General features: G+C 43.6%; 2 protein-coding genes across 3 annotated transcripts in view; one reads left to right on the top strand and one right to left on the bottom strand.

The window, feature by feature from the left end:
• Positions 1 to 12,719, bottom strand: part of chn2 (chimerin 2) — a 25,921-nt gene extending 13,202 nt beyond the window's left edge. The window contains exons 1-3 of one of the 2 annotated variants that reach the window (XM_035164814.1): positions 12,634 to 12,719; positions 2,120 to 2,158; positions 498 to 553 (exon numbers count right to left, since the gene is read on the bottom strand). Coding sequence is in view for 1 of the 2 variants with exons in the window: in XM_035164813.1 (XP_035020704.1) it covers positions 498 to 553; positions 2,120 to 2,158; positions 9,662 to 9,710 (144 nt within the window). In the remaining variant the exon portion in view is untranslated. Of the gene's footprint in view, positions 1 to 497; positions 554 to 2,119; positions 2,159 to 9,661; positions 10,346 to 12,633 lie in introns of those variants that run through there. The other variant, XM_035164813.1, reaches the window with a different exon arrangement.
• Positions 12,699 to 17,845, top strand: cpvl (carboxypeptidase vitellogenic like). The gene is made up of 13 exons (XM_035164812.2): positions 12,699 to 12,834; positions 13,003 to 13,181; positions 13,312 to 13,433; positions 14,704 to 14,818; positions 14,951 to 15,009; positions 15,113 to 15,192; positions 15,284 to 15,350; positions 15,941 to 16,063; positions 16,190 to 16,321; positions 16,472 to 16,570; positions 16,668 to 16,841; positions 17,022 to 17,204; positions 17,302 to 17,845. Exons 1-13 carry the CDS (start codon positions 12,830 to 12,832, stop codon positions 17,398 to 17,400), a joined length of 1,437 nt encoding a protein of 478 aa, XP_035020703.1. The 5' UTR covers positions 12,699 to 12,829; the 3' UTR covers positions 17,401 to 17,845.

The raw sequence follows: 17,845 nt of genomic DNA, 5'->3' as shown, positions 1-17,845 counted from the left end.
TCCCCAAAGGTTCCTGACCGGTCTGGCTTCCAGCTGCCAGGCTCAATCATTTCCTGGTGAATGTTTTGCAGGCTCAAACCTGAGAGGGAGAACTGCGAGCTGTAGTCTGGCCGTAGTCTGGCCGACTGCGTTTTTTAAAGGCAAAGGGTGAGAAACCTTTGTCGTTAAAAGGAAATAAATGAGTCTAGCAGGTGGTTCAGTTTGTTAAAGTGCCTGCTGGTTGAAATAATCGTAAAAAAAAACCTTCACAGGCTGGTGCTTGAAACTTCATTGTTACATGACTTCTTGTGTGTTTGTGTGATTATTTAAAAACCATTAACAGTCACTGGTTGACAAAACTGATCAATGACTATTTTAACAGTCATTTAACTGCAGAGGTAGAATATGGGACAAAGGCAGCGTCCATCCTACTAAATATGAAACTAAACTAAATCTGAAACCAATCATTTCAGCCTCATACAGTGGTCTATTGTGTAAAGCTTTATAAATGCACTGACCTCCTGAGGACACGTGATCCTCTTTGGTCTCGGGGCTTCCTGCTGGAGCTGGTACACTGGTAGAGAAATATACACATGTGTTATTTAAGGCCTTCCTCCCCTCTGAGGTGCATACTCAGTTTAGTGCAAGTTGTAATTATACACGTAACAGCCTCAACACACACTTACAGATGAAGGAGACTCACTGCTGCAGTGCACAGGACTATACTGGAAACTAAACAGCTTTAATCCAGCTCCTGACTGCAGCGTTTTTAGGCAACATGGTACAAATGGAGCGATTGGCTCGGATATGCAAGACTCAGCAGTCAGTGGTTTACATGACAGGAGCCGTGCAGTACATCTGTAATCCGTCTGTGTGAATTAAGATCTCCTTTTTAAACGCCGTAACAAAAGTCCTTGCACTTACATATACATACATGTTGTGTTTCTGTGTCTTTACTCTACTCAAAGTATTGAAGTGGAAGTAAATCAGTGGAGCAAAGCGACCATGGAACTGAGGGATGTGCGGCAGGTAGAGTGATCCCCACAAACACCTCACTAGCCTCACAGAATTAGTATGTTACAATAAGTGATTAAAAAGCGAGCGAAGCCAAAACACTACTGCTGTTTCTGCTGTTTCCCCGAGAACTGGACGTCTGTAAGAAATACGGAAACACGACCACAACAGAGGAGTCAGTGGCCGACTCCCAGTGTGGTTTCTTTCTTCAGAGCCAATTTTTCTCCAGAGCTGTAGTTTCTCTTACGGTGATGTCATCAATTATAACTGTTTTATAGAATAATGCACTTCCTGCTAGATGTTTGGCGTTCTGTTGCCTTGTGTCCTTTTCACCAACAACAACGCGTACCACAGTAAAGAAATCACTGTGTGCGGTTGAGCTGTGTGTTTTCGATTCAGATTCTGCAAGCAGGAGGAACGAGGATCTTGACTGTCTAAAATGTCCCGGATCCTGACATTCTCACGTTTTGTCAGGCTGACTCGAGCTAAGCAGAGCGAGATCTGGACATCGTCCATTCCTGTGACACAGTGAGCTCTAAAAATACCTCGGCAGAGAAGTCAGGAGAAGATGGGCCACGAGAAATGTAACTGCAGAAAAAGTGTGTAAAAATATAAAAGCTATGAAGTGCGACCGGTTTAAACAAACCGTTATCGCTCTGAGGACAGAAGCAGCTTTTTCGTGCTTCACCGAAATGCATCACATATATTGTGAAGTGTCTCCATGCTTCCTCCCACATGACAAAAACACAGTATAATGAGGTGGGTGTTGTGAGGACCCCATTTCAGCTGAGCCGCTTTGCAGGCAGAAAATCTTGTTTTCCTGCATGATGGTAACCTATTTTACTCAGAGAGCAGGGATCTGCTGCTTTACCTTTGTGCATTTTGTGAATGTGATGAGCGGGGGTGGGATGTGTTTGAGCGTTTGCCTTTTGTGCATGTGTGTGTGTTGCCGTTTGGATCCTGCAGTGTGTCTAATTGCACCACGCACACAACAAAACCCAAGTATAGAAACATTTTTTATTTATAGGCCATAAACAAATGTGCTGTTAATAAAAGAAACTACATTACAGGCCAATGCCAGGTTAAAACATTCATAATCAGCAGATAAAAGGAATGAATTACTCACAGTAGGACTTCCATATGGGCGGCTGATAATCCTCAGGGTCTGTAAAACACAAAAATAAAGCAGGTCTGTGTTACGAACTCGCAGTGGTGTTAAATAGACTGTGCCCTGCTTTCTCTCATTATAATCTCAATTTCTATCTCTGCTCCCACTGGACATGTGAGCCCCTCACCGTGCTTGTGTCACCGTTGTTTATCCCGGTTATAATTATGCCTGTGTCTTCACAATGGGCTGCTGCCACTTAAGTTGCACCACTGAATACATCTCTAATCCATGTCTCTGCTTCAAGGACAATCAATGCGGGCGTCCACTTGTTTCGCTAAGCTTCATGTCGGCGTTCACCTGATCTATATCACCTGCCGGCAGCAGGATCCCGAAAAACACAACATCCCCATCCTGGAATAAGAATACTAATTCACCAATTACAATTAAGGGAAGTAAACACAATTTACATCCCGGCACTAAACAGCAAGGCGCTTCCTCTGGGAAATATAGCGGCTGATTTATGATTATGTGAACACATTCCTGGAATACATGATGGAGCGTGCTACTACAGTATATTAGCTTAAAAAGAGAAGGAGAGGTGATAAGGTAAATGTTCTGTGGCTGCAGCATAATTTACTCCAGCACCTCCTCGGCGGAGTAATGACTTGTAATAAAATGTGTCACTAAATGAGTCAAAAATATGGCAAAATGTGCCGCTGCGCTACACTGCCAGTGATGTCATAAAACAACCGGCCCTTAATATGACACAAAGGGTGAAACGTGTTTTTACTCACAATATAATAATGACGGTGATGCTAAAAGTTTTTCAACACAAGGTCCAACTTAATTGTTCTTTCCATAGACTGTATATAAAGATAGGCGACATTACTGCTCCTCGAAAGTAAAGCCAAAACGTCTCAATCGCCCCCTGGTGGCTAGCTGCAGTATGGGTCATAAATTTCATCCATGTTAGTGAATGGGACATGGACTAAACTAAAATGTCAAAGAACATCTCAAGTTATTTGTTTCTAAATGCAACTTTTCCCAGTAAGTTTGGTTTTACTTATTTTAATGTATATTTGATGCTATAAAACGACTGACTCGTGATCAGACTAGTGAATCTACCATTGGGACCTCGACACCGCGGCTCTATTCCTCTATTCCTCTAATCTAGTGGGATTATAGTTGGAGGACGTGGAGACGTGTTGTTCATTTTTATGTACAGTGTTTGTTTTTTTTCCAAAGATTTTATTCACATCTCACTCCATGAATTGAAGAAGGGCCATGAGATGCAGTTAAAAGCTTTGGAGAGGACAAATAAATTGGACCATGTGTTTTTTAGGCTTCAGTTTCCAAGGTCAAGAATGAAGCTTAGAAGATAATGAGTTAAACAAACTTGTTTCACACGGTGAAAATAATTTGGTGGTATTAACTGTACTCAGCAGTTTCTTGGCCCATTTACAGACAGCTTTTTATTGCGTATTTAAAGGTTACTGCATGTGCTGCATGCTCAGTATGTCAGCAGGATAATGGGGCTGTACAGCTACAACAGGCCGATGATGCCTCGGGCCAAATGCAGAAAATAGCTGCAATGATAATTATTGCTTCATCTGCCTCTCAGATCTTCAACGTGATTATCTATCTTTTTATCAAACTCCCTCCGCCGCTGCTGAAAGATCCAGCTGACTGTGCGAATGATGAATCACGTTGATCCAGAAGATACATGTCGTTCATTTTAAACATTCCTTTGCACTCAGCGGTTCATTGGCACCACACCCTGCTGGCCATAAAACACACCTGAGCACAGAGAGGGAAGGATCTAATGAGAACTAGTGAGTACTTATTGCATGTGGGCACTGACGTACAGGCAGAGACAACTGTGAAAGAAGCTCAGACAAAGTATTAAACCTGTAACATTAAAATAACTCTGTATATTATTGTTCATTTCTATTTGTTTATGTAATGACACTTTAAGTGCAGGCAGAGTATTTGCTTCATGCTGTTGTTTCAGCTCACTACAGAGTTTGAGTGGAGGCTGTTTGGAAAATTATTAAAACTAGGTCACGGCCAATGTGGGTTTTGAGGAGGGCTACACCGGTTTGAATGGCACTCAGTAGAAATCATATCCCCTCCCAGGCCCAACAGTCTCCTCCAATTCAAACAAGCTTCACCAAACTGCACAAACTCATAGAAGTCAGTCCCCTATTGTACCTGATGATGAATAATTCCCTGGCAAAACAGTGAAAATGTTGAAACACTTGCAACGCTCAAGAAAGCGTAAAACTAAATCCTGGATCTGCCCCCTGATCCAGATCAAAATGTAATGGGTTCTTGGGTATGATTGCTGACTATCAAACAAACAAACGAAGGCCAATGAAAACACAACCTCCTTGGCAGAAGTAAAATGTCAATGATTCCCAAGATGTCATTATCAAACCCTTATGACAAAGGATTGTAACTGAGGCTTGAAATGTTAACATTTAAGCAGAAACCTTATAATAAATATAGTAAATAATAAGAAAACACACAGACAAACAGATATATAGAGCTTGAACGAGGAAAATAAACATATTTTTTCACATAACATGTAAACATTAATCTTTTCTGAATTCTTCTTCCTTTGAAATATAAGTTTTTCGTATTATCAGAAATAAAGCTTGGTATGCCTATGAAAGGTTCATATCTGACAATTTACATTGCCCCACCAATCAGTCAGGTTTTAATTAAGAGAGACAAGATAGGTGGATATATAATCATAAGCTGAATAATTATGCAAATGGTGAAAAAGGCAGCTCAACTGGGACGTGGATTTTTAAAAGGGGTAAATATGTACTCTACAGCCCTCCACAGAACGTCTACCTTCAAACTCGACTTTATATCCCCCAGGCTGTTTGCTGATGTGTGGCCAAGCTGCCCTGGAAAATGTATTGTCTTAATGCTCAGGCTGTGTCACTGTGTGTTGCAGTGGCAACAGTCTCAGAGATTTATTGCACTGCAGCTTGTTTAAAGAAAGTGAATTCATCTGGTCGGCTGCCAAATATTCTCTTTTCAATCTGATTCTTTTTAATGATGAATGGTATTTCAGTCTGGAACTCTGCAGCGGCTTATAACGGCACACGCTTGCACAAACACACACACACGCGCACACATTGAGCTACACTGTGTACACCCGCACTCCACCAAACACACATATACACATGTAGGAATCCAAGGAACATCAAAAAGAATTTCTAAGTAGCTCAGAGTTTGTGTGGAGCCTGATGATCAGGAGGAATTTAAAATTCTGGAGCAGCCAGGAGGCTCTTCTCTCCCCCCTGGAAGAAAGTGCTATCAATTGTGTTGCCCTCCATTACGCACCAGTCAGAGACATTCAATAAAATAATTACCGGGGGCTGTTTGCTTTGGTGACAAAGGGAATAGGAGATGAATGAAAATGAAGACTTTTATCCCCTGAGATAACGTCTGCATCCAGAGTCTGGGCACAAGCAAAAAAAAATGATTCAACTCCAGCTTGTAACACAGCAGCGTGTAACGGCGTGTAACGGGTACACGGCTGACGACAGCTCAACAAGCTCAGAGCGTTTCATGCAGAAAGGGAGAACAGGACACAGGTATTTTAAAACCAGGCTGTTTTCACTGTCACCTTGTTCAACTTAAAGGTTTATAAGAGTGGAAATGTGCCAGCGTCTCCTCATGAAAGAATCAGTGAGGTCGTGTGTGCCATGTTTCCATGGTGTGTGTGCACCTGCTCATCTATGTTGGAGTCGGGGTGAATGAGTTCATCACGCAGGCTGAGGGTGAGTGAGTTTGTGTTCTTTGTTTCTGCTGATCCCTGACAGCTCTTCTGGTGACACTGATCCTGAGGGTCACTCTCATCATGACCAGGACAAAGTAATAAAGATGAAGATAACGAAGGTGACTAAATTGGTAATAATGTGCTGCACCACACCCAGGCATTTATATCCATTATCTATATCACCGGATAAACATGTCGCCAGGGTCAACATGCGGAGACAAACCACCATCACAGCTTCGGTCAATTTAGTGTTGCCAAATAAACAAACCCCGATCTGCATGTCGTTGGTTCTATGGGAGGAAGCCGCAGGAAGCCGGAGAAAACAAAACACGCTTCACCTCCTGATTTTTTACCTTGTTAGTAAATTTTTTTCTCTGTTCTGTTAGAACCGAAGAAATTCACAAGGGTGAAAAAATGCTGATTTCCCAGTCCTGTGAGAAGCATTTTAACGTGACCTCACATCATAGCAACTTCATGGTTTCGATGAGTCAACACTGATTTGTCTGTAAATGTCAGTACTTAACTGTTGTTTGCCCATTACCAATATCTTCCCTCCTCAGCCCATCCCAGCCCAATGAGACCATCCATCCATCATCTATACCACTAATCCTTTGAGGGACGCATGGGGGCTGGAGCCGATCCCAGCTGACATCGGGGGAGATGCAGGGTGCAACCTGAACAGGTCACCAGCCCATCGCAGAGCCAACATACAGAGACACACAATATTCACACTCACACTACGGGCAATTTAGAGGCTTCACTTCACCCAATTCCAATCAGTATGACTGGACTGTGCAGAGAAAACCCAGAGAACATGCAAACTCACACTCACAGTGAAAGGCCCCGGCCAAACCAGGATCCGAACCGGGACGCCCCTCATCCTGGACCAAATAACAGGAGTTGTCTAATGTCTATACATGATTTGGCCGTAAAAGGAAATTACACGTTCACTTATATAATTTACATGCAGAAATAACACATTCTGGAGTAGAGCCACTGATACATGTATCACAAACACAGCCTCACAAACACACACACACACAGTGGGATGCAGCAGAGCTGCAGCAGAGAGGCCATCTGTGTATTACACTGGTCCAAAACAAGTGGGTTGACAGAGTACTACTAGTACTGACCAGATAATATGTGACAGGTATGAGGGCGCCTCTGTGGAGTGCGCTATCTGTGCTGCACGGCTGGGCTGTACACACCCAGTGAAACTGCAGGTTCTGCTGTTTACAAAGAACTGTGGGTGAGTTCTGACATTTCCTTGTGTCACTGAAGGAGCCTGTTGTTGTAATTAATGGGCTGGTTTACTTCGGGGACTAAGTGGCTCCCTCTCTGCTGCTGTAAAACATGCAGATAATTTTAGTAAGCCCTCGTACATGACACAAATCCCGGCCTACACGATTTACACTGGTAAGGACATGAAAGTAATGGAAAGAATTTGAGGTGAAACGCAGCGTTTTGCCAGAAACATGTGCCGGATGGTGTCGAGCAGACCGCCTCTCCTTCTGTAACACACGCCTGTAATACTGCCTTCCTGGCCAATTTTGTCATTTAAGGCCCGGAGCAGAAGGCATACTTTCATGCTCTATCCCTCAATTTATTTTCAAAGCTTTATTTCCTGGAGCCGTTTAGAAAATGGTACGCTGCTGCTGGTGCAGTCCCATGCCCACCCATGCCAGGAATGTGTAGGAATCTCCCTGATCTAGATGAACGGCCAGAAAAATATCTTTCCAGAGAAAAGAGGAGCTGCAAAACATAATGTAAGCTGCAATCATGTTGCAATCTTCTCAATTTGTCTGTCATTTCTGCCTTAAAAATAAATTAGAGTTCTTCAAAGCGGTGTGTATAAGTCAGGTCACACACTATATAAAGCAGTTTGGGAACATATAATTTTGGATAATTCACAGGGAGGACAGTAACATCACCTTTATCGCAACTAGCAGAAAAGTTAAATGAACTTTAATTACACACTGTCCCCCGAACAGCCTCAAAACCTAGAAAACTGCATAGACTTCTGATTAGAAGCAGCAGAAATAACTTCACCGTGAGCCGCGTGTTTGCAGCCAGAGCAGACGACCTAATACGGAGCAGAAATTGAGCCTTGATGCGTTTTTGAGTCAAATGCCTCATAGACAAGATTATTCAAATGTTGCGTCTGACTGCCAAAGAGCTCGGCATGAAAATAATAATACCCTTGTGACAACCACTCCATCCCTGGCAGCAGCGCAGCTTGTAACCTCTGATAATTATATTGAGAGCCCAACAGTAATGACAGCCCTCCGATGCCACAGAGAGAAAAAGACTTTCCTCTTAAAGCATCAGCGGTCAAACAGTAAAAGCCGCCGCTTTCTGCAATGCACACATGAGATAATGCTTTGTGAGGCATGCGGTCACCACGGGCTATATCAGCTTGGAAACGACTGTCCGTCCCTCCCATTGGGCTGTACCTTGGGAAATGTGACTCTGCTGTGTGGGATGCAGGGAGAGAACGAAAGTCAAACAAACACTGTATATCCGATAAAATGTCCCACATCCTCAACGTGCTGGGATCAATTTTAACTGTTGTTTGGTCAAGAGTGGAAAAAGTATCACATTATGCATATTCTGTGGATGTAATTTTCTGGGGTAGAAAGTGAAATATTGGTGGAAATGATGAATAAAAACCCAAGTGCTGAGCTTGGTATTATAAATCACACACAGAGAAATAACGCATAATGAATTTGCCAGCCCATTACCCAAACCTTAACCCTCACAACTAATACCTAACCTTAACCCTAACCCTAACCTTAACCCTAACCCTAACCCTAAACCTAATTATAACCTTAACCTTAACCTTAAAAGCAAGTCTCAACCCTCAAACAGCCCTTTGAAAAAAATGAGGACCGGTCAAAATGTTCTCACTTTCCAAAAATGTCCTCGGGTCTATGCTCAAAATGGTCCTCACAAATATACAAGTACAAGTACACGCTGTATCTCACACACCCATTCCTCTGGTTGCTGGTGGGGCTTCAAACCGAGCTGTGATAGTGCAGTTTGTACTTTAAACCCTGGCAAACATGAGCTGAGCGTTCCACCAACACAGGATGGGATGTACACAGACACAGGGTTGCTCTTTCAGTCTGGGCTTGTTTGAACAGCTGCTAACCCACTTTCTGTTCCCATTCTGGGGAAATACAAACCTGGAAATGAAATTTTAACAGACACATTAGATACTAATCAATTAACTATACCTCGTTATGTGCAAAGGGTATCAGATTGGAGTCTCATGCACACTGTGCTACATCACTGGATCATGGCACAATATCATTTTCCCCAGTCCGTTGCTGCTGCTGCCTGTTTTTTGGGAAATAAATGGTAGACTACTCAGGCCAAAGATAATCCTCAAAGCCAGCCAAGTGCAAAGTCAATAAGGGAATTATGGAGATGATTGGCCATCTAATGATAACATCCAAAAACCCAACGTCACACTGAGAGCATCCCACAACCTTATAATCCAGCTGCACTCCAAAGGCATCCTTTCCCTCCACACGTTTCCACCACTCAGTCAAAACACATGGGGATGTTTTTCATACCCATAATCCTACAGCACATGGAGCTACTTTAATGTTTGTTTAATGGCACATGTGAGATGCAGATGGAGATATGTAAAGATGTCACATAACATGGTGCGCATTATTATGATTATAATTATGGTTATGATTATGATTATTATTATTGTGTCTCAGTCTAGCCTGGATGTGGGTCATGTGAACTCTCACCAGAGGACACAGATGAACCTGAGAGGCTGGAGTTGCTGGATGCTGCCATCACCCCCGGTTTCACGGCTCGGTTACTCCCGTGTGGCAGCGGTGCGCTCGCAGCTCCTCGTCCCCGCCGGTGCCTCCATGTCCCTCGCGTCCCAATGTGCCTTCACACCCCCCGACGGCTGGCGCACCGGTGACCAGTCCTATACCATGCCTCGTCTCTCGCCCGGGATCCGAACCGTCTTCAATCCGCAGATCCGCTCCCGTTCCGCTCCTCGCCGTGCGCCCTGGCGAGGCGCTCACGCTGCCGCATGCACCGCACAGGAGCCACGGAATAAAAATAGTCTTGACAGGCTGCAGGGGACGTGCTGCGTGGAGCAGGGTCTCCAACGCGTTTCCCTCACAGTGGATGCGTGGGTCTGGAGAAGTGTGCCATGGAGACACCAGCTATGGTTTCCATGTGCCACTTTCAGGGGTTGTAATAAACACACTACACTGCAGCGTAGACGCGCCTTCTTAAAGTGAAAGTTTGGAGCAGGGTTGACAGACGTCAGCAAAAAAAAAAGAAGGGAAGACACCTAAACAAACCGAATTTGGCTCAGTGAGTGAAATCCAACACAGACGTAATGTTTTCCTTGGAACCCGCAGTTAGATCAGTTTCATGTAAATCTCCACCGGATAAACCACATTACTGCAGCTTGGGCATATTTTCAGATATCCTCTTGTGTCATGTTAGGTGGAGGGAGTCAGAATCCATCTTTGCGTGTGTTTTTGCGCCATCTGCTGGGCTTCCCTGTCCCCCGTGTGACTCCAGCCTAAAGAAAAACAGGCATGTGGTGTCTGCAAGTTTTATATTAACTCATTTGTCAGATGCTTTTATCGAAAGCGACTTACACCTGAGTCACAACATAAGGCTTCAGCAAAAGGAGACCTTGAAGTAAGTGCTACGTGCTAGATCTGTTCAATAAGGTGATCAGGTAAGGAATGCACCACAAGTCTGGACTGATATTGCCTTTGTGTCCTGGGGTTGCAAATGCCTGACATCGTTCCTTGGAGGAGCAGTGTAACCGTGAAGGAACAAAAGGCTGCATACAGACCTAAAGAAACCATTTCCATGAGAGGTGAAACATCATCAAGAAACACAAGCAAGTCCGGTTGCTTATGTTCACTTGTACAACTTCTGAAGATCCCACGACCTGGATGACTGAGAATTTTCAAAGATATAAGGCTACATGGTTAAGTTCAAGTGCGGGTGCAGATTCAGATGTTGGCAAACGTTGGAGACTTGAATTTGATCCTGGGTAGCCAGGTTGATGAGCAAGCTACAAGGTTGTCCATGATTCAAAGTGTATCCCGTCCTGCTTCATGGTATGTCTTCGTAATGATTCTCTAAAGAAGAAATGCAAGGAGGGATTGTGGAGACAAAACTGAGGAAAAACTTTGGTTTCTGTCGTCTTGAGTTCACTAGTAAGCAAAAGGTTGTCTGTGGCAGAATAAATCAGCTCAACGTCTCTAAGGAGGTGTCCTTTAATACTCCAGTTCAGATGTTCCCTGACCAGCAGATGAGACCAGGTGGTTGTGGTGGACAGCTTCCACATCAGAATGTGTGCTGATGTGTGACAAGCCTGTAGAATGGTGTGGTAGTCTGAGACAGCTGTCAATCAAAGTCAAAATACCTCAGAATATTCCTGTCCTCCAGCCTTATTGACTTATTGACTGCGATTGATTGAAAGCTTTTATCATAGGTCTGTCACTTTCTCCATGAATCAGGATTGAACAAATTTGACACGACCCGCAATTAGTTCCAATATATTCGAGCAGATTCTTAGGTGTGGTGATTGTCTGCTTAGAACAACGTTGCTTGCTAATGTGTCCATTGTCGTAGCAAAACAGCTTAACAATTATACATTACAAGTCAAGAGGGCATAGGTCAAGCTGACAGTAAACACCCTCGACTGGATCACGAGGAAAACTACCTCACACAGTCTGATGTGCTTCTAGACTGTATATTGTGACTTTGAACCTTTCATTACAGTTTGAATATGAACTTTCCACTCCATGTTTGAATGACAGCCCTAGTATATATCAGCGGGACATCGATGCAAAAGCTACACTGCAAATATCACTAAATGGAAATGGTCTGTATTAATATGGCACTTTTGTAGCCTTGATGACCACTCTATTTTACAGTTTTGCCATCCACACATACACATTCACACAGCACATCTATGTGCAGCAGTTTCTTTATCATATATCAGGCACACACACAATTTGGGGTTCAGTCTCTTCCCCAAGGAATCTTAGGCACGCGGAATGGGGGAGACTGGAATCAAACTGTGACCCTCTTGTTAGTGGATGACCTGGTCCTGCTCCACATCCGCCCTACTGAACAGCCTCAGGCCCCAACTGAAGTCAAAAGCACAAGAGCGCATGCAGCACCCTCATCCAAGATATTTGGGCTTCATATTTGTACAATGTGAGGAAGAAGAGATGTGTTCTCCATCTTAATACGCAGTCTGTGATAAGAACCTACCAGTCTGAATTAAAGCTAAATAATAAAGTACCATTTTGTCCACGTGAATTGGTGAATAAAATATTGAGTATGTCGTGCATGAAACATCTTCCATGCTTGTTAAAGGTTCGGTGTGTAGTGACATCTAGTGGTGAAGTTTCGTGTTGCATGTTTGGTTTGTCCAGTTTGGGCTACTGTAAAAAACAGCCTCCGTAGAGAGGACCTGCTTACTGATGTAAACAAGTATTTAAATATAAAGGGCTCATTCAAGGGTGAACAAAACAACAATTTGTACAATTTAGATGAAACACACTAGTTAAAACAACACTGGGATTATGTTATATTCAATATCTGCCAATAGATCCCATTCACCTAAATCCTACACACTGGACCTTTAAGTATAAACTCTATAACCCTTTTGTCTTCACAATAAACCAAACAGCTGCTGAGGTTTACATGACAACACGTTACTCACCACGTCAGACTCAAACACTTTGAATCGAGTTTCCTGTCAGACCTCGCCGAGGGTACAAACTTCCATCTTGGCCCCGGAAAAAATCCAAAAACCACGTGATCCACTGAGAGCAGATCATGTGACTTCAGCCTCGCTGGCTCACACTTCTCATTCAGGGGACCAGTGGAGTGACATAGCGAGGACACATCCACTGAACATGGGGTGAGTGGAACACATTCAAAATGTGTATTTCTCCTCCTGATCACAGCGCCGCCACGCGTCAGACTGCTGTGAGACCTGTGTGCGCTGCGGGTCACTGCTCGGGCCCGTGTGTCTGCTCACATTGTGTGTTGTTGTTGTTGTTGTTGTTGTTGTTGTGAATGTCGCCAGGCTGCTGAAGGAAAGTGTGGGTTTGCTGTTGCTGGGCCTGTGTCTGGACGCGGTGCTCTCCAGCGGCTGCTCCTCCTTCTTCTGCCGGAGATCGCACCGTGTCAGCGGCCTGCGCGGAGCCGACCCCGGGGCCCCCCTCTTCCTCACCCCGTACCTGGAGAAAGGAGCCATAGATGAAGGTGGGAGAAGCTGCCTCGCTGGTTCACACTGATCAGATATTCAGAAGCTGCAGGGTCTGACCCACCAATCAGCTGCACGCATTGTTTGTTGCGTTGTCATCGATTTGTGTTGACGTCTTGATTTCCACAGCCAGGAAGCTGAGTGTGGTGGGAGATCTGCCAGGGGCCAATGTGAAGAGCTATGCCGGCTACCTGACCGTCAACAAGAAGTTCAACAGCAACCTCTACTTCTGGTTCATCCCCGCTCTCATGGTAGGATCACACTCAGGCACCACGTTCTATTTGTCCTAAACAAGTAAGCAAAGGGTCAACAGTACAATGATCTCTGTTGGACTTTATTTATCATGTGCACATCAATTAAATAAAGAAGTCGCTGGCAATGGAATTGTTGGTTCACAGGCTTCATCTAACTATGCTCAAATATTTACACAAGCAAAATGAATAGAATATAAAAACTAAAATACAATATATAAGTTAGTATATAAACATAAAATGGAAGGTAAGTAAGTAATACTAACTACTGGACAATTAGTATAAATAAAAAAGTAAGGTAGAAGGATCTTTCTATAAAAAAGTCAAATACAATACGATAAAAAACTAAAACTATGTACATTCGAAGGTGCAGTGCGACATTCGTTGGAAATGAAGTAACAGCTTTAATTATGTAGTGTGTGTGTGAATAGTTACTACACATGTGTGTGTGTATCAGTTTCACATTCACACCCGCAGCTTCTCCTCTATACTCGGTTTAATAACCACAGCAAGTGGGTGAGAAATGTAAAGATCAATCCTCGTGATTTTTTTCATTTCTCTGGAGCAAAGATTGAATTGTTCTTTTACCTGTGCGGCCTCCAGCAATGTGTGTGTTCAGACACCTGCAGTATATATGTATCATACAATCTGTCAAGGCAGACTTTGGCATGTGTTTTCAACCCAGCTCTGACAGGAAGAGTGAACATTGTCCGAGCTGTTATTAAGAACTTAAGTTTTATTTGAAGCTGTAAACCAGTCTCGTACATCTGTTTTTCAGAAGGTGTAGTAAACAATTTCCTCCACACGAACATTGTAGCTTGCATTTCAGATGAGCTTCAGATGAGCTTCAGGTGCTTCAGGTGCTTCAGGTGCTTTCTGTTAGGGACAGGAACTCCCTTTACTTCCCCATTATGCCCTGGAGCTTCAGAGATACTTTTTAACTCTGCAGAACCTGAACAGTCACATGCATGCTTTTATTTAAGTTTTTTGCCAGAACACCTTTATTTTTAACCCCTTCACTAAAATCTGATTTCAGTTCAGGTCCCTTTTCTTTTATCTTGTGTTCATTGTCAGTGCTGATGCTTCCCTGTGTGTTTTATCCTAAAAGTGAACCCATTTATATCCTTATTTCTATCAGTTGTGTGATAACAGGCTTATTTAAGTGCAAATAAAGTTGATAAATACATTTTTTTTTAAACGTTCTTAGTGAACTAAATTCACCACAAGGTGGCGCTGCGATCTCAACTCTTTTCTCTGCCTCTCCTGACAGCCAAGCCCTCCAAATGCTCCGGTCCTGCTCTGGCTGCAGGGCGGCCCCGGTGGCACGTCCATGTTCGGCCTCTTTGTGGAGCACGGCCCGTATGTGGTTTATAAGAACCTGACGGGTAAGAAGTGATGTCGTCCCACGTGTGTAAATGCTGTGATCCAGATTCCATTTGATCATCTGGAGATGTTCAAAGTCTGTGATGGATCATTATTTATGAATTCTGAGCCGTGTGTGTTTTCTGTCCTTGCAGTCGGCATGAGGGACTACGCTTGGACCACCAGATACTCGGTCTTGTACATTGACAATCCAGTATGTACACACACCTTTCATTCAAGGTTCCTTGGGTCCCCTGACTGTTATTCATACAGGAATCTTCCCTAACAGATCTTGAAGAGTGTTCTTTTCTCTCCAGGTGGGAACAGGTTTCAGCTTCACTGACGACGACAAGGGTTTTGCTCAGAATCAGGACGACGTCGGCAGGGATCTGTACAGGTGAAACATCCTCCACCTCAGACGTGGTCATTTTGTAACTTCAGTGTCGTCGGTTACTGACTCTGACCGTTTCTGTCTCCTCCTCCTGAAGTGCTCTAACGCAGTTCTTCCAGATGTTCCCCGAGTATCAGTCCAATGAGTTCTATGCAACCGGAGAGGTAATGTTTCTTTTCTGAGGATTGCAAGTTACTGTCGTCTAAACATTTAACGCATTTTACAAGTAGCTTTTTAACTTTTAAGATAAGCATCACTTGACTCCCAGGTTTATGCCAATTAAAGAAAGCCCTAAATGAGCCCATTGACCATAACATGTCACATTTTGACCAAAATTAACACCAGGCAACATTTTTACATTAAACTATCCACTTCAACATTTAGTTTGATCTTACACTGACTTCACTCTTCACCCTGAACGTCTGGTCTTGCTCACTGTAACTTGTGAGAGGTGTTTGATTGACGGAGAGTCGCAGCTCAAATATCCAGAATCAGGCTCGGCAAGTTCAAGAGTAATGTTGAACTGCAGATCTGTTCAAAATACTAGTAATTTAAATTACTTTTTATCTCCAATATTCAGCAAGGAAACTTAAAATCTAAAAAATTCTGAACAGAGTTTGGCATATTTCTTACATGTAATATTCACTGTCAGTTGTTGCTCATTGGTTACCAAGCAATAATAGCTTCTGACAACACTTAAAAACATCTGAGACATTGTTGTCACTTCATAAACCTTTTCCCTGTCTCTGCACAGTCTTATGCAGGGAAGTACGTTCCTGCCATTTCCTACTACATCCACAAAAACAACCCCACCGCCAAAGTGAAAATCAACTTTAAGGGGATGGCGATCGGCGATGGGCTCTGTGATCCAGAAATGGTGCGTAGCTGACGTCAGGTCGTCCTCCTCAATCTGCATCTGGACTCCCCAGGTCCCCAATGGTTACTCTGTGGGACTTGCACCTTAAAGTTATTGAATTTCTAATCTTTGAGACTTCCATTCCAGATGCTTGGTGGTTACGGTGAGTTCATGTACCAAACGGGAATGATCGACGAGCAGCAAAAGGAGTATGTGGTTCAGCAGACGGACCTGGGAGTGCAGTTCATCCAGCAGCAGAAGTGGTTGGAGGCTTTTCAGGTATGAGCTGTGCACTCGCACGTTTCTCCAAAATACAAGGTGACGCTGTTTATGATCTTTTATGTAGAATTTGTACCATTTTTCAAAATATGATTCTGATTGAGAAAAAAAACAACAACAACCATCTTATCGTGGCGTTTCCTTCATCAGGTTTTCGATAGCTTGCTGAACGGTGACGTGGAGCCGTATCCGTCCTTCTTCCAAAATGCTACAGGCTGCAACAACTACTTCAACTACTTGACATGTCAGGTACTTGAACACGCCGGCGGTGTGACGTCTTGGACTGAGAACTTTTCGAAACGCTCTTAACTTTTGTCTTATGTATATTATTTGTGTGCGCCCACAGGAGCCTGAAGACCAGGAGTACTTCTCCCAGTTTGTGACGCTGCCGGCAGTGCGACGAGCCATCCACGTGGGGAACCTGACGTTTCACGACGGCTCGCAGGTGGAGAAGTATCTGCTGCAGGATGTCATGAAGAGCATCAAACCGTGGCTGGGGGAGCTGATGGACAACTACAGGGTGAGGGAGGGAGAACTGGCCACTGTTGTTTGTTTTTAATGCACAATCTCATCATGTTTCATCATATCTTGAAATTTCAATCAAGACATCATAGATATTGATATGTTTTGGAAGCTTTCTCTCACACGTACAGTATGTCCTGTAGCGTGTCCTCCTTAAAGCCGTTTCCCCTCCGTCCAGGTCTTGATGTACAGCGGTCAGCTGGATGTAATCGTAGCTGCTCCTCTGACCGATCGGTTCCTGCCCACCGTCAACTGGACCGGGGTCGCCCAGTACAAAACAGCCCCGCGCTACCACTGGAAGGTTCAGCCCTCTGACACGGAGGTGGCAGGTTATGTGAGACAAGTGCAGGAGTTTTATCAGGTGGGCAGATTCTCACGACCGTCGACACAGTGAGAAAAGTATCCACACGTGTTTTTTGTTTTTTTTTAATGAAATAATATTTATCTTCTCACTCCAGGTCATTATCCGCGGAGGGGGACACATTCTGCCTTACGACCAACCAGCCAGGACCTTTGACATGATTGACAGGTTCCTTTCAACACGAGGCTGGATATGAAACGTGTTGACATGGAGCTGATTTAAGCAGCTCCACCACAAAGAGCATTTCATTGATCAGTGATTGTTGATTTCAAAGACTGTTGATTGTCTAATTCAATCTAAATCAGCACATTTGTAGATTCTTTGCATTTTAGCAGAGGGCTGCTGCCTCCTCATGAAAGATGTACACTGAAAATGGAATGAGTTGTCTTTGCCTGGATCAGATCTTTGATTTGCTGGCCACATTTCAGAAAATCAAATAGCACAAATGAAATGAAAACTAAACGACATCTCAGTCCGATTATCAGGCCTGAACTGTTTGGACATCGTGTCATGTTTGTTTTTGTTGGGATTGTGTTCAGGGGGAAATATATTTTCTTTTGCTATCAGTCAGTGCAGGCGGGAAGATGAAATGTAAAGAAACAGAGAATCAACTTGAAATAAAATGGCTTTTATTTTAAAAA

This window comes from Hippoglossus stenolepis, chromosome 8, assembly GCF_022539355.2.
Source record: "Hippoglossus stenolepis isolate QCI-W04-F060 chromosome 8, HSTE1.2, whole genome shotgun sequence".
NCBI classification, from domain to species: Eukaryota; Metazoa; Chordata; class Actinopteri; order Pleuronectiformes; family Pleuronectidae; genus Hippoglossus; species Hippoglossus stenolepis.
Note: the sequence above shows the minus strand (reverse complement) of the source record. Positions and strands in the feature narration are given on the sequence as shown.

What these genes read in the sequence shown, in the direction of transcription:
- cpvl (XM_035164812.2), top strand. An exon ending in AGTTCTATGCAACCGGAGAG is followed by an intron (nt 15,351 to 15,940) that starts GTAATGTTTCTT and finishes GTCTCTGCACAG; the next exon opens with TCTTATGCAGGGAAGTACGT. An exon ending in AGTGGTTGGAGGCTTTTCAG is followed by an intron (nt 16,322 to 16,471) that starts GTATGAGCTGTG and finishes TTCCTTCATCAG; the next exon opens with GTTTTCGATAGCTTGCTGAA.